The sequence below is a fragment of the Sardina pilchardus genome, chromosome 18, assembly GCF_963854185.1.
Source record: "Sardina pilchardus chromosome 18, fSarPil1.1, whole genome shotgun sequence".
NCBI lineage: Eukaryota > Metazoa > Chordata > Actinopteri > Clupeiformes > Clupeidae > Sardina > Sardina pilchardus.
The window spans coordinates 25,816,406-25,833,039 of NC_085011.1; the positions used below are offsets into that span (position 1 = coordinate 25,816,406).

General features: G+C 38.7%; 1 protein-coding gene across 7 annotated transcripts; it reads left to right on the forward strand.

The window, feature by feature from the left end:
• The first annotated feature begins 332 nt into the window (after window positions 1-332).
• LOC134064519 (NLR family CARD domain-containing protein 3-like) lies at window positions 333-15,487 on the forward strand. Of its 7 annotated transcripts, none has more exons than XM_062520461.1 (12): window positions 333-439; window positions 617-911; window positions 4,209-4,298; window positions 6,952-7,044; window positions 8,721-8,828; window positions 9,770-9,906; window positions 10,152-11,928; window positions 12,130-12,300; window positions 12,557-12,730; window positions 13,214-13,387; window positions 13,508-13,554; window positions 14,834-15,487. In XM_062520461.1, the coding sequence occupies exons 3-12, from the start codon at window positions 4,258-4,260 to the stop codon at window positions 15,361-15,363; spliced, it is 3,252 nt and encodes a 1,083-aa protein (XP_062376445.1). In that variant the 5' UTR covers window positions 333-439; window positions 617-911; window positions 4,209-4,257; the 3' UTR covers window positions 15,364-15,487. The 7 variants fall into 7 exon arrangements, with proteins under 7 accessions (XP_062376445.1, XP_062376441.1, XP_062376446.1 ...); XM_062520457.1 differs by having other exon boundaries at window positions 617-864; XM_062520462.1 differs by having other exon boundaries at window positions 617-4,298; window positions 6,955-7,044.
• The last annotated feature ends 1,147 nt before the right edge of the window (window positions 15,488-16,634 follow it).

Sequence of the window (16,634 nt, forward strand, 5' to 3'; positions counted from 1 at the left end):
TAACATGCCTATACATCTTCACGTTCACCGGTTTTCTTACTAAGAGACAGATAACATCATAGGGCCGAACTGCTAAATGAGGGTCCATTTGTCTCTTGTGAATTTATGAATGTTTAATTTATAAATTAAAAAAAGAATGTACTTAGAAATGAAAACACACAGGGTGCTTGAAATGGAAATGGAAATCATCATAAATTACTTCATGTGAACAGTGAGAGGTAGAGCATGTCTCAGATAAACTTGATATTTGATCTAAGGACTTCCATGGAACTGGTTGAACCAGAAATTCAGCAACCCTGTTATTAAGCTTTCCATTCCAAATTCCTCTTCACTAGGCTGGATATTCATGTCAAGTCATGTCCATGCAATCTTGCAGAGATATCATTTGTTTTAATCTACTATTAGCCATAACTGTCCTGCAGCCTCAAATTCAACATGGGTGAGTACAGCTGTCATTGTTTCAGAGCCCCCAGGGTGCTTGAGAGTGCTTCTGTCATCTTTCAAGTGTCAATAATACTGTAGACAGTCATATCGATTTATTACATTTCTAAACTGATTTCGGTTACTGCATTGTGCTTCAGTAACTCACTCAGTATTGAAATGTATGTGCCCACAGAGTGTAAGGCAGTGAGTGTTTGATGAGTCTCTCTGAGGTGAAAGAGACTGACGAGGCTTCACCTACACCAGGTAAAACGCGCAGATGGACAATAGGATGAGTCTCACTGAAGAAAGAGCACAGGGAGACACTGATCCCAGCACAGCAACGACGCCATCATATGCCCAGCCGAGTCCTCTGACTATGGAGATTAATGAGGCTAAAGCACAGCTGTCTGAACTGACACATACTTCATGCTTTGGTCAGAGGTGAGGAGAATAATTAGCTCACTTGCACATCGAAACCACAGTGGGTGGTGAGTTAAACAACGCTAGTCTGTGTCTAGTTTGTGTTCTTTCCTTTTTGTATTTGTTGCACAATATGTTTTCAAAATAACACAACTTGCATTGTTTTTAAAACATTCTGTCCTGAGCTCAGTCACTCAAAGGCACCTCTACATATTCTGATCTCCCAAAGCAATCCTTTTAGTGAATTTTTCAGTCCAAGTCATGTGTGGCAGTTTTCTATTTGCAAAAATTACAACCAATACACTGGATGAATAGAGGACACTGAGAACATGTTTCTTCATTTTGATCTAAATAAAGGACTAAACTTTAGGCAATTCTTATCCTTAATGTATTATTTGTCTCTATTTTGTATTTTACTGTCCTTTTTAGTTACATTGATTTTTTTTCTTCCTGTTTACATTGTAGTGTATGTTGTGTGTGGTGTCTTAAAATGCTAGGACCTTACATTTCTCCTTGTGGGTTAATAAAGTATCTATCTGTCTATATGTCTATCTATCTATTTGTCTATCTATCTATCTATCTATCTATCTATCTGTCTGTCTGTCTGTCTGTCTGTCTGCCTGCCTACCTATCTACCTACCTATATACCTACCTACCTACCTACATGTACCTACCTACCTACTGTACCTACCTACCAAGAAATTAGGAATTACGGGGTAGAACAGAATTTCTGAGTAGTATAGTGCTTTTGGTTACCTCTTAAAATCAGTGAATATGTTTAATCATATTCCCTTAATATGCAGATAGAAATAAATGAAAAAGAGTTTTGATTCCAAACCTGGAAAACCCCGTGTAGTCTAACTGGTATTTCGAGTTTAAAAGAGTGGCCATGTAAGTCATGTCAGTACCAGTATGTACAGAGACTAAGACCCCGTTTACATGACGACGCAGGGTGTTTTTGTCTTCACCGCTTTCACACCTTTGACGATACCGGTCAAAAAAACATTTGCGTTTACACACAGAGGTGAAAACGCCAAGTTGCCCAGAAGAAGCATGCCAGTGGGTGTTCCCAACAGTAGCTATGCAAATACCTTTCCTCGTCATTCAATGAGCGCGCTCAAAAAAAGCGACTCTAATCGGAGCTGTCAAGTGTCACAAAACTTTCGCCGGATGGACTCTCACGCTTGCCATGTTATGAAACTTGGCAGCCCTTTATGTCAAGCACATCGTGGATGTTTGCACAACCATTGAGAGCTAATACACAGGATTGCTTTTCAATTTCTGTCTTGTAATGTTATTGTATATGCCCCCCTAGAATAATATCGAATGTCTATCAGAACTGCCCGCTGTCAAACACCTGAAGCAACCCTGTATTTCGCATGCACGGTTAATATAGCCTACATTATTTACTGAAATGTAAAGGAGGCCAGCATTATTCGCGGACTAAGTGGAGCTAAATTAAGTTATTATTTTGCTGTCACTTCGTCTGTAGGCCTATGGCCTAGAAGGTTGTATTTGGTATCTGTGGATAGCTCTAGCTCTCCTCTTTTATCTGACATGCAAGCCATATTTTTTGACCACGGTTTCACGATAGGCTAAATCAAACGAAAGTAGCGGTAGTCGAAGCTATATGACATTCTTATTTGTTTGTCACTTCGTCTGTTTTATAACGATAAAGGATCGATGTGTTTGGTATCAATGGAAAGCTCGGTTTCTCCTCTTTCATTTGATATGCGTGTCATGTCTGTGCGATGCCTGGTCCCGGAGTAATTCAAGTGAGAGTGGCTGCGTGGGTGAACGCAGAGCAATATAGACTGTAAATATGATATACTTTGATTTAAATTCATGATTTTATTTTATTTTCATACGTGTCTAGTCTCGTTGGAAAGCCCCGGTTTTGCTCTTTCATGCAATATAGGTCTCATCTCGCTGTGACTAATAATAGCGGAGCAATGTACCAGAGAAGAATGGGTGTGTTTTTTGACGCACTTTGCGTCCGTCGGGTCCGTTAAATTGACTTGGAAAAAAGTAGGATTTGTAAACTGTCGGAATGGGGGTACTAAAATGTGTCGGACTGGCAGCATGTCTAAATAGCAGCATGTCGAAATAGAGGCATGTCTAAATGGAAGCATGTCGTAGTGGTGGCATGTCTCAGTGGCAGCATGTAACCCTCCTGCGCAAACAAAATGTGTGCTCGTAGGCTCTGCATTAAGTTGATTACGGCTACGTGTTCATCAACTCTAGCAGTCTAGCAGGGAAGGTGGTGGATTTAAAAGTAGCCTAGAGACTATTTTGGCGCAGGTTATTGTTAATGCGTTGTTGCTGGTCGTCGAAATCATGCAGAATTGTAGCAGCACACGGCTCCAGCATCGTTGTTGTTCTGCCAAGACTGTCTAGTCAGGTGAGGTCAAGCGCGGGGGCTGGACTAGAGGTTCGAGGTGGGGCTATGTCGTCATAAAAACCCCAGATGTGCCTTTACACGGCAAAACGAAAACGGGGTTCTCAAAAACCTCCACCCTAGAAGCAGTTTTCAAAACCCATCGTTTTCAGCCGCCAAAATGGCGTCGTCGTGTAAACGAAAGGCCTTACTGATGAAAAAAAACACAGTTTTTGAAAAAAACGTTGTCGTGTAAACAGCACCTAAATGGCACCATCCCAAAACAGAATGAGTAATCATTTTGAATACTTGTATATTATTGCAGTTTGCCAAACATAAAACATCCCAAGTGTAAGCATACAGTATAACAGTTTTGCATTGCCCCACAATTATTCTATGACACATTCCTCTTCCTAGTGTTACCTAATATTCTAATGCCATTACATATTGTTAACAAGTAGATCAGTCTCCCCAGTGCCTGCCACCATGTTCCAGCCCTTTGGCGCTGCAAACTGTATATGACCAACATCATGAAGCTGAATAGTTGATTCTTCCTGGCAAGAAGAATCATATTCAAGTTGAATCCATATCCTCCTATTGATCAACTAAAAATAACATTTCTGTTCAATTTTGATATACTATAGGTAAAACTTTACTTGAAGGTGTCTACATAGAAGTGACATGACACTGTCATAACTACAGTATGACATGACACTGTCATATGACATGACAACTTCTAGTAAATTCACTTTGATTTTTAATGTCAAGTCATAATCGTGGCAACCCAATCATTATCAACTTGTCATGACAAAAATCGAATTAATGACGTTGTAGCCGTTCATGAGTTGTTTATAGCTTTTATGACATGTTCAAAAAAGGATATGTAGGCTATACTATGTTCATGACAGTGTCATGTCATCTTCTATAGATACCTTCAAGTCTAGTGTTACTGAATATTCTAATGCCATTCCATATTGTTCACAAGTAGATCAGTGTCCCCAGTGCCAAGTGTTTTATCATTGAAGAGTGATGAATCCATGTGGGAGCCTAACAATTTCGATGGAGGGACTGGCAAGAGGTAAGTATCACATAAGTGAGTTATTCTTCATATGACATATTGACCAGTAAGTGATATATTGCTGTTCAATGTATTCCAATGCTATTCCATATTGTTCAAATAGTGGCACGCACTCATGGAAGAATGAGACAAATGAACATGATTTGCAATCCTTGCATCCATTACTCCGCACGATTACTAGGTGTATTGCATTTATTAAGCCTGAAGGGTTGATTCTTCCTGGCAAGAAGAATATATCATATTAAAGTTGAGTCCATACGCAGCGGCTGCACCGTAGGTGCAAGGCCCTATTGTTTTTGCTCAGAATTTTATTATTATTATAGTGGAATCCTCATACCGGAAACGTTGTGCCCTTTTTCACAAACTTGGCATGCACTAAAACTCTTGAAATTTGGCAGCTACCTGTGGAATTGATAACTCTACTAAGAGACAGACCTCTGCCCTAGGGTGTGGCTGATGGACTCTATAGCCACCTACCTAGCGCGTTATCTGTTGTGGTTGACACATACATTCACGGAAATGGCCCAGATTTGGTGGGCATATGTGTTGTATGAATCTGAACAAGTTTTACATTGAAACTATATAGTGAATCTTTGAAGAATTTGAGTTATGATTATGATTATGATTTTTGCACATCACATATTTTGAAACACTTCTCCTAGACGGTTTATCTAAATCATGTCATATAAGCACTAAAATGATCTAAAGGGGTTGCCCGAGAGGAATTAAGGAATTTTCAATTTTTTAAGTGTATTGAAATGGCGAAGGTTTAAATTATGACGTTTTATTAAGAAACAGGAAGTTGGTGTTATGGCAGAAAAAAGGTTATGAATTGGATGTAATTTGGCAGCTACTTGGAATTTCTTCTGCTAGTCGGAGACAGAGCTCTTGCCTAAGGTGTGGCTTCGGGACTCTATAGCGCCACCTAGCAGCACGTTATCTGTTGTGGTTGACACAAACATTCACGAAAATGAACCAAATTTGGTGGACTTGTGTGTTATTGCTATGGCTAGTCAGAGACAGAGCTTTGGCCTAGGGTGTGGCGTAGGGACTCTATAGCGCCACCTAGTGCGTTGTCTGTTGTGGTTGACACATACTGTACATTCACGAAAATGAACCAAATTTGGTGGGCTTGTGTGTTATTGCTATCGCTAGTCAGAGACAGAGCTCTGGCCTAGGGTGTGGCTTAAGGACTCTATAGCGCCACCTAGCGCATTGTCTGTTGTGGTTGACACATACATTCACGAAAATGAACCAAATTTGGTGGACATGTGTGTTGTATTAATCTGAACAACTTTTACATTTGGTGAATCTTAAAATAATTTGAGTTATGAATATGATTATCATTTTTGCACATCGTGTATTTTGAAACACTTCTTCTAGACGGTTTATCGAAATTATGTCATATCAGCAGTAAAATGATCTTGAGGGGTTGCCCTAGAGGAATTGCAACCAGATTTTTTAATTTCAAAAGTATATTGAAATGGCGAAGATTTGAATAAAAGTGTCTTTTAAGAGAGAAAGTGGCCGCAAGCGGCATTGACGGGCCCAAGCACCTGCGGTCCGTGATCTAAATTTGGTGGGCTTGTGTGTTGCTACCTCTAGTCAGAGAGAGTTCTGGCCTAGGGTGTGGCTTAGGGACTCTATAGTGCCACCTAGCACATTGTCTGTTGTGGTTGACACATACATTCACAAAAATAAACCAAATTTGGTGGGCTTGTGTGTTATTGCTATCGCTAGTCAGAGACAGAGCTCTGGCCGAGGGTGTGGCTTCCGGACTCTATAGCGCCACCTAGCATGTTGTCTGTTGTGGTTGATACATTTATTCATTAAAATTAACCAAATTTGGTGGGCATGTGTGTTGCTCATGCAACAGATTCTGAAATGTCACAGGTCCGCACCGCAGGTGCTCGGGCCCGCCATCGCCGCTTGCAGCTATATTTGTTAACTGTTATTAAGCTACCTATAATAAGTATTTGGCTTGAAACAAAAAAAGACAGCAATGCTGCTTTGCGATTGTTGGACTTTTATTTTGACAAGTTTTCGTCGTTTTGTCTTCCGCATTATGAATGTTGAGTCATGTTTCATGAATCAGCCATGAATGCTTCATGTGCAGTTCATGACAGCTGTTCTGAATGTGTTATGAATGAACCCGTCAAGTAAAGTGTTACCACTATGGTTGTATTGAATGTGAGTTGTATCAGTCTACAACACCACTACAAATGACACTGGGAAACCCATTCTGTTCTATTTTATTCACCTGGTTGAACAACTACCATGTTTATATAGCCTATATAGTCTATGGTCTAGGCTATGGGCCCCCCTGATAGAGAGCATGAGCATGCTGACCTGGAGGTGTGTGAAGAGAAAAACAATTTTTAAATATTTGGAAAATTTGAAATAAATATGGAGAATTATGGTTAAGAATGAAATGTGTTGACATTTTGTCAGACCCCGCCACAGATTTGGTCCCCCCTAATGTTGACATCATGGCTACGGCCTTGATGACACTTAATGACATAAGTTAAAGCCGTTCATGAGTTGTTCACCGTTCACGTTCACCACGTTTATGACAGTGTCATGTCATCTTCTGTAGATACCTTCAAGTCTAGTGTTACTGAATATTCTAATGCCATTCCATATTGTTCACAAGTAGATCAGTGTCCCCAGTGCCAAGTGTTTTATCATTGAAGAGTGATGAATCCATGTGGGAGCCTAACAATTTCGATGGAGGGACTGGCAAGAGGTAAGTAGTATCACATAAGTGAGTTATTCTTCATATGACATATTGACCAGTAAGTTAAATATTGCTGTTCAATGTATTCCAATGCTATTCCATATTGTTCAAATAGTGGCACGCACTCACGGAAGAATGAGACAAATGAACATGATTTGCAATCCTTGCATCCATTACTCCGCACGATTACTAGGTGTATTGCATTTATTAAGCCTCAATTCTGATTATGCAAAACTGGCTAGCAATAGCCAAACACTACACGTGGTGGTTAAAGTATTAGTTAAAGGTAACATGAACTCAACACTATTATCAGTCACATACACTGGAAACCACAGAAGGCAAGTTAATATGCACATACTGTAACAACACTAAACATGACTTTTATGTCAACCATAAACAGTTCATGAGCCTTTGTGCTAACTAGCTCAAATCAGAATGATGTCCCCCCGCCCCTCTTGTAGCTACAATACATATATTGTTGTGCATTTTTTCCAGGCATTTGTTCCTGGTTTGGTTCTTTTCTCTGGCCGATTAGGCCTCTAGTTTTGCTTAAAGGGACACTTCACCGATTAGCATTAAGCTTTGTATCTTTAGAAAACCAGTCATGTTTTTGAATGGTCGTGCATCATTCCCTCAGTTTGCCTTGAAATGGGAGAAATACAGATTTCGAAGTTGGACTTCCTGCTTTCAATGATGTAAAAATCATCATTTTATATCATTGAAAGCAGGAAGTCCTATTCATGGGTTTCATTGAAATCCGTAATTCTCCCATCTCAAGGCAAACTGAGGGAATGATGCATGACCATACAAAAACATGACTTTCTAAAGATACAAAGCTTAAAGTTAATCGATGACATGTCCCTTTAAGCACTAGTTAGTGAAATGGAGGGGTTGGGGTCGGGGGTGTGGGGGGGTGGGGTCCGTCCCAGCCCTTTGGCACTCCATAAAGAGCAAACTCTACATGATCAACAGCATGAAGCTGAATGGTTGATTCTTCCTGGCAAGAACAATGTATCATATTAAAGTTGAGTCCATATCCTCATACTGATCAATACTGTAAATATAATATTTCTGTTCAATGTTAATATTAGGTAACACATTACTTGAAGGTATCTACATAAAAAAAATGACATGACAATGTCATGAACGTGTCGTAAACTTTCTAAACAAGTCATAAACGTTTCTAACTTCTGTCATTAAGTGTTTGTCATGACAAGTTGACATTGTTTGCGTTGTCTTGACTATGACAACTTGACAATAATCAAAGTGTCATTACCAGAAGTTGTCTTGGTCATGACAAGTTGACATTGAATATGTTTGGGATGTTTTTGTAATGACAACTTAATATTAACCAGCATAACATTACCAGAGTATGTATTTATGATGACAATTTGACATTGAACTTGTTTACAAAACAATTATGAACTATTTTAATGCCAAACTGTAATTACCAAGACAACCTCTGTTAAATTTACTTTGATTAATGTCAAGTTGTCATAATCAAGACAACCCAAACAATGTCAACTGACAAAAACCAAATGACACTTAATGACAGAAGATAGCCGTTCATGAGTTGTTCATCATTCACATTCACCACGTTTATGACAGTGTCATGTCATCTTCTGTAGATACCTTCAAGTCTAGAGTTACCGAATATTCTAACGCCATTCCATATTGTTCACAAGTAGATCAGTGTCCCCAGTGCCAAGTGTTTTATCATTGAAGAGTGATGAATCCATGTGGGAGCCTAACAATTTCGATGGAGGGACTGGCGAGAGGAAAGTATCACATAAGTGAGTTATTCTTCATATGACATATTGACCAGTAGCCTAAGTGAAATATTGCTGTTCAATGCATTCTAATGCAATTCCATTTTTTTCAAATATATTACCTCCACTTACCTCCATATGTATTGGAACACATGCTAAAGTTGATAAAAAAGAGGAATATAAAATCAGCTTTTGGAAATTGATCTTAATGCCTTAATAAAAAAAAATACAACCTTTGTTGTTTTCCTTAAAATACAGGGGTCATACTGTACGTATTGGAACCCCTATGCTAACCCTATGCATTAACATTTCCCATAGAGGCAGGCAGATTTTTTAAAAATGTTTTTAATGCCAGTGATTTCATGGATCCAGGACACTATGCACCCTGATAAAAAATCCCCATGGCCTTTGGAATTAAAATAGCCCCACATCATCACATACCCTATTAAAATCTCCCTGCCTCTGTGGGAATTTTCACACATACTGTAGGATAAGGGTAACATACTGTACAGTAGGGGTTCGAATACTTACGACCCCTGCAATTTAAGGAAAAAACATATTCATTTACTATACATTCACAAAAAAAATTGATGTCCTTGGTTGGATATTTCCTCATTTTATGCATTAAGATCAGTTTCCAAAATACAATTTCATATTCCTCTTTATAGTCAACTTTTGCATGTGTTCCAAGACTTATGGGGGTAACACTATATATATATATATATATATATATATATATAGATAGATAGATAGATAGATATACACATACACATATATACACATACACACAGACATACAGTACTGTATAAAACAGAACACAAAAGTTCGGAAAGATGCTTTGGTATAGTCTTTAAAATATTCAAACCCAGCTAACCCTTGTATAAGTCATTGTCCTTGACTGCTGTCATAACAAGCCAGTAGAGAGAGGACCCAGTTTCAATGTCCCGTGGATATCATTTATGCAGGGATTGTGTTAGCGCCGATGGACATGTGACTGAAGCATCAAAGAGTACCCCTGCTCTGTGTTCCAACAGTTCCAGATCACCTTCACCCCCACACACGGTTCAGCCAGACAACAACTCGTATTCTGGTTCCATCAAACGTAAGACTGTTTGATGGACTTGACTGAATTACTTATCTCAAATGTTTTTACATCTGATTTAAGCGATACATGGATTAGTAATCTATTTTTGTTGCTGTTGCAAAGTTAGCAGTTAACAAGTACATTTTCCTTGATAAAATGCTATTGAATAATGACTTTGCCTCAATAAAGAGGGTTTCACAATGACTTGATGTATTTCTTTCACTTCAGCAAATAACCAACATTGTGATTCCTTTGATCATCAGAGGGCAATATCCTGGAAACAGTGAAGATGAACCATAAAGCCACCATGAAAAAGAGGTTTGAGCAAGTATGTGAGGGAAATATTAAACCAGGAAACAAAACTCCTTTAAACAGGATATTTACACCCCTCTATATCACTGAGGGGTGGACTGAAAGTCTGAAAGCCCATGAAGCTCGACAAATTGAAACATCAAGAAGACGAACACAAGATAACATAATCAACTGCAATGATATCTTTAAAACATTGCTTGAAGAGAAAGTGTGTATCAGAGCAGTGCTAACCACAGGGGTTGCTGGCATTGGAAAAACTGTGTCTGTGCAGAAATTCATTCTTGACTGGGCAGAGGACAAGGCAAATTGTGATATAGATTTCATATTTGTGCTGCCTTTCCGAGAAATGAACCTAATCACAAATGAACAGTACTGTTTTCACCAACTTCTGGTTGATCTCCATCCTGCCTTGAAACAGCTAACAGATAACAAGATGTATGAGGAGTGCAATCTGGTTGTCATTTTTGATGGACTGGATGAAAGCAGAATTAGATTGAACTTTACCAGTGATCAAGCCCTGAAACTCCATGATGTTTCTAAGATATCTTCAATTGGCGATCTGATCACAAACCTGATCCTGGGGAATCTTCTCCCATCAGCTCACATATGGATCACATCAAGACCAGCAGCAGCTGGACAGATCCCTGATCAGTTCATCAGTCGTGTGACTGAAGTGCGTGGATTTACTGACCAACAGAAGGATGAGTACTTTCGGAAGAAAATAAGTGATCAGACTCAGGCCAAGCAAATCATCTCACACATTAAGGCATCAAGAAGCCTTCATTTCATGTGCCACATACCAGTTGTCAGTTGGATCTCGTCCATTGTGCTTCAAGAAGTCTTCCAACACAACAGGGAAGAAATACCCCAAACTCTTACTGAAATATTCACTCATTTCTTAATCATTCAGATGAACATGAAGAGCCAAAAATTTGGGGAAATGGAAGACGGGGCTCCAAGCAGCAAGGTTCTTGAGGAAAACAAAGATGTCATTTTGAAGTTAGCAGAACTAGCATTCACACAACTGGAGAAAGGAAATCTGCTGTTTTATGCAGAGGACCTTGAGGAATGCGGCATTGATGTCACTGAGGCCTCAGTATACAGTGGTTTGTGTACACTTTTCAGAGAAGAATTCGTGTTCACGCAAAAAAAGGTCTTCAGTTTTGTTCACCTCTCAATTCAGGAGTTTCTTGCAGCTCTCTATGCATTCTACTCTTATGTGAACAGAAATGTCAAAGCTCTGAAATGTCTCCTCGCTGGTTGGGAGAGACAGCACTTCCTGGAAACACTGCTGAAGGATGCTGTGGACAAGTCCTTGAAGAGTGAAGATGGACACTGGGACATGTTTGTGCGGTTCCTTTTGGGGCTCTCGCTGGAGTCGAACCAGAGACTCCTACATGGCCTACTGACACACATAGTGAGCAGCTCAGAGAGCATCGAGAAAACCATCAAATATACCAAAGAAATCATCCGCTACAAAGATGTCAAAGAAAGATGCATGAATCTCTTGCTTTGCTTGCTGGAAATGAAAGACAACTCCTTACACAAAGAGATTCAAGAGTATCTGGAGTCTGGAAAAGAGCTCTTTCCTTCTCACTGCTCAGTGCTGGCCTATATGATCCTTGTCTCAGATGATGTACTCGATGAACTTGACCTGCAGAAGTACACCATAACCAGTGAGGGTCGTAGACGGCTACTGGAAGCTGTGGGTCGCTGCAGAAAGGCACGGTTAGTAAAAATGTGACCTGCTAAATACTGCACACAATATTTAGCATCACAAATTGTGTTCTCTTGTGTTGTCAATTTTGAACGTTCATGAGAAATGTCTGCTTTTTCATTTGTGTGTGTGAATGGATCCCTGTGTTATTCTAAAATGTATGTATTGTATTTGTACATTTCCATACTAGTTATTTGTCTTTCTCTCTGTAGTCTGATTGGCTGCCATCTGACAAGGGAACACCTGAAGACAGTGGCCTCAGCTCTTCAGTCAGAAACCTCTCAGCTAAGACATCTAAATCTGAGTTACAACGACCTGAAAGATTTGCCAAATGAGCTCTTTACTGCCATTGAGTTTGAACATTGCAAACTGGAAAGACTTACGTGAGTACCGATCCCATCTGATCAACAATAACATACACTCGTACATTATCAAAATAATGTATAAAAGCCCTAAGAACAGGATTCTTAATATACATTTTACACATGTCATGTTTACATGTTATCATTCTATAAACTAGATGTACCGCAAAGCGATACACAATATGACCACCGCTCAGTCCTGCACATTCTCTCTGCAAATATCAATCACGCTTTGTGTGCATGTATAATTAACAGTTCACTCTCATTATTCCAATAGGCTGAATTGTTGTGAACTGAAAGAGGACTTCTGTGGCCTCCTAAGCTCTCTGCTCAAGTCAGAACACACTTGCTTAAAAGAGCTCGATCTGAGCAACAATGATCTTCGTGATGAAGGAGTAGCACAACTCTCAGATGGGCTTATGTCTCCAAAATGTAAAGTTGAAGTTCTTGTGTAAGTATAAAATATCAAATTGATTGTGATAGCTGCACAACTCATGACACACAAGTAGAGGAGAAAACATTAACAGAACAATATTTAAAGTGACTGTACAGGTATAGCCGCTTTCGGCCACAAAAGTGGAGTATAACATTCTAAATATGATTCTACGCGTGAATACTTTATTCAGCTGTGTTTATTTATATTGAACGGTATATAAGTATTTGGTGACAGTTTAGCTAGATGATGAGGACCTACATTTGGCATGTCATATTGATAAGCAGAAGTTGATCAATTGTTTTCTTCAATTCAACAAGACAGCTTTTAATATTAAAGCGACTTATCAGAGAAGCCTTGACAGCAATGGCAAAGTTTTATTTATTGATATCAATAATCTGGAACCTGTAATATTATATCAAGAAATATGCATGTTATATTCAAGAAGTACCCTTTCCTCCCCTTTTTTCTAACCTATCTTTATAAACCATTTCATCACAGGCTCTCAGGTTGTCTTGTGTCAAAAAAGGGTTTTGAAGTTTTAGCCACAGTTCTAGAGGCAAATACTTCCCACCTCAGAGAGCTGGATTTGAGCTACAATCACCCAAGTGAAACTGCAGTGTCATGCAGATTCTCTCTGAAACAGAACAAAGGCTATAAACTGAGATCACTTAAGTATGTTAAGTGTTTAATGGTTAGGCCTAATTATCAGAGACAATTTATATGTTATTAATTTTTTTATATTTATCTTTAGTTTGTGTATGAAATTGATCTCATTACTTTTTTGTGCTCCAGTGTTCAACATTGTGGAGATTTGAGATTGAAACCAGGTCTGAGAAAATGTAAGTGTTTTTTATTTGTATGTTTTTGTGATTTGAGGGTTTCTGTGAGAACACCCTTACTTGTTTACAGTTCTTTACAACTGTTTACACACATTTTCAAAACTCTGTGTCTATTTTTCAAAACCCAAAATTGCTCACACAAAATGCAAAATGACTCAAATCTCCAGCAAAATGACACACAACATTCAAAATGTCATCTTTAAAGCAGACATTCACCTCACATTATAAACACTTGTGTTATAATATGACACTTTGGATACAACATGTACTGTTGCCCCAAATCTAAAGCTCTTTTGTTTCTCATGGGCTTTATGTATATTTACATACAAGAGTGAAAGTCATCTACTTTACAAAGTCAAGCTGGAGAAATACACTGTAAAAATACAAGTGATATTGACACCAAAATAATTCCCCAAAGTATCCCCATTCCCCAAATAATTTGATATAGCGAATACAGTAATCTACAAAAAAAAAAAAAAAAAAAAAAAGCAAAATACAATGACCACTAGATGTACATGGAGTTTTTAGTTGTGTGTGTATGTGTGTTGGGTGAGTGGGGGTGTATTCTTGGGCCTGTAAACCCTTTCAACTGCAGAAACAAATATTATAAAAACATATAAAACATTCCTTAGCATTTCTAAAGTATTTGGAAGCACAGAGAAAAAATAATTGTGCTTATGGTAACTTGGGGACAAACAAAAATATGGTGTATACTGTAAGTTTCACATAAAGTTGACTTTTTGTATATTACGCTAAATTCTGATTCATTTTCAAGTATCTGCATTGGTTGTGAACATTTCAACTGGAAAATATTCTAGAAGCAAAGAGTCTACCTATAGCCTGTATAATGTATATCTACAGTATTCATTGGCCTATACTAAGGCAATAATCGGATGGTGTTCACACATGTGAGGAGAGAGAAGAAGCACTGGTGAATAAGTGTGGGATTCTGACATGTTTTGTTTATCAATGATATCAAGTTACTTCCTAGATTTTTGTGTGTTTTTGTGTGTTTTTGTGTTAGGCAATTGAAAACTGTGAGAATTAGCGTATGGTTTTGCAGACTTGGTGTGGGGTTATGGTGTTAGAAAACATGTTTAGAAAATTGTGTATCAAGCAAAGATTTAGTGTGTAAACAGATGAAAAAAACTGTAACTGTCCAAGTAATACTAAAGACAGAGAGTCAACAACAATTAAAAACCTCATTTTTTCCCCTGGTGTGCTATATTGTTCTGTAGGCCTACATGTTGGCATGCTTTTCATTTATTGTTTCATACAGATGCCTGTGAGCTCACAATGGACCCAAACACACCACACAAAGACATAGCTCTGTCCAAGAAGGACACCAAAGCCAAACGAGGGATCATGCGACTGTACCCTCCCCACGAAGAGCGGTTCGAGGTCTTTGAGCAAGTGCTGTGCAGAGAGGGTTTGAGAGGACGCTGCTACTGGGAGGCTGAGTGGAGTCACAATGGAGCTGCTATTGCGGTGGCATACCGAGGCATCCACAGGAAAGGAAACGTTGGCAGCGAGTTTGGTTCTAATGATAAATCCTGGAGCTTGAAGTGCTGTGATAATGTTTACATTGTTAAGCACAATGGTAAAAATATTGACATACCAGTGCCACCATCCAACCGAAACTGTATAGGTGTGTATCTGGACTGGCCAGCAGGAACATTGTCTTTCTACAAAGTCTTTAATGAAGGACGGGTGCATTTGCACACATTTTGTACAACATTTACTGAGCCTGTGTATCCAGGGTTTGGGCTTGAATATGACTCATCTGTATATCTTTGTGAGATGAAATAGTTTTTATGCTGGTATGCCAGGCAACCATTTATGAGAGTTTGTGTGTAACTTGTATTACCGTTATCATGGGTACTGTGTGTAATTTCACCAAGGTCTAACCTCTATTAAACTCTACTGTAGGTCATCTCTGAGTTCATGTCTCTACCTCTCTCATGTCTCTACTGCTTCCCATCAAGCAAGTTTGCTTATCTGATGAACATAAGGTGTCTGAATGTTACAAAATAAACAGGGTGTGAACACTGTGAAGTTACAGTACTTCCTTGTATCTTATGAACTAAAATTAGAGGCCACAAGCCAAAGACCATTTCTAGGCAATTCCTTCCACCCACACTGTAAGAATCAGCCAGGATCATAACACATGCAGCAAGAAAATCATTACAGCCATATAGTTTTTTTGCTTTCAACTACATTTATAGATGTGTATAGGTATAAATAGCTTACATCTTAAGTTGTTAAAATGAAATCACATACTGTAACACAAGTGGGCTAAGATCTCCTTAGGGATCCATTCTCCCCTAATCATTCATTATGTTTTTTTTTGTTGTTGTTGTTTTTTTAAGATTGATAAATGTTGTAGGGGAAATGTATTTTAAAATGGTCTGGCAGTGATGACTGTTGGAATATTGGCCATCAGCAGCAACTGTGTAACATTACTGTACCTTTAAATTAATTGTAAAATTCAGTGCCATGCATTTACCTCAAGAGAACTCTCCTCTAAAGTTATACTGAAACGCCCTCTTCAGGCAAATGTTTGACACTGCAGAAAAACTGTGAAGGGCAGCTTTTTATTTATCTCTGCCATTCAAGTAGCTCTTTCGCTTACATGATGAATCATGATCCTAATCGTTCACAAATTCAATGAATATAGGCCTATTGAAAAAAAAAATGTAATATATATACAGTGGGGAGAATCATCATACTTCACCAAAGCTAGAGATTGGCATGGTGTTTTTTCCAGTTAGCCTATTAGCCTGTTTGATTTGCATTGAGCCCAATGAGCATCAAACAGGCTAATAGGCTAACTGGGAAAAAAACACCATGCCAATCTCTAGCTATGGTGGTATGTGATGATGTGGGACTATTTTGATTCCAAAGGCCAAGGGAACTTTATCAGGATGCATAGTATCCTGGATCCATAAAATAGCTGGCCTTTTAAAATAAAAACATATAGAAAATCCTCCTGCTCCTATGGGAATTTAACACAGGGGTATGCCCCCTGTATTTAAGGAAGAACATTTATTTATTTACGATACATTCTTCAATCACAAAGA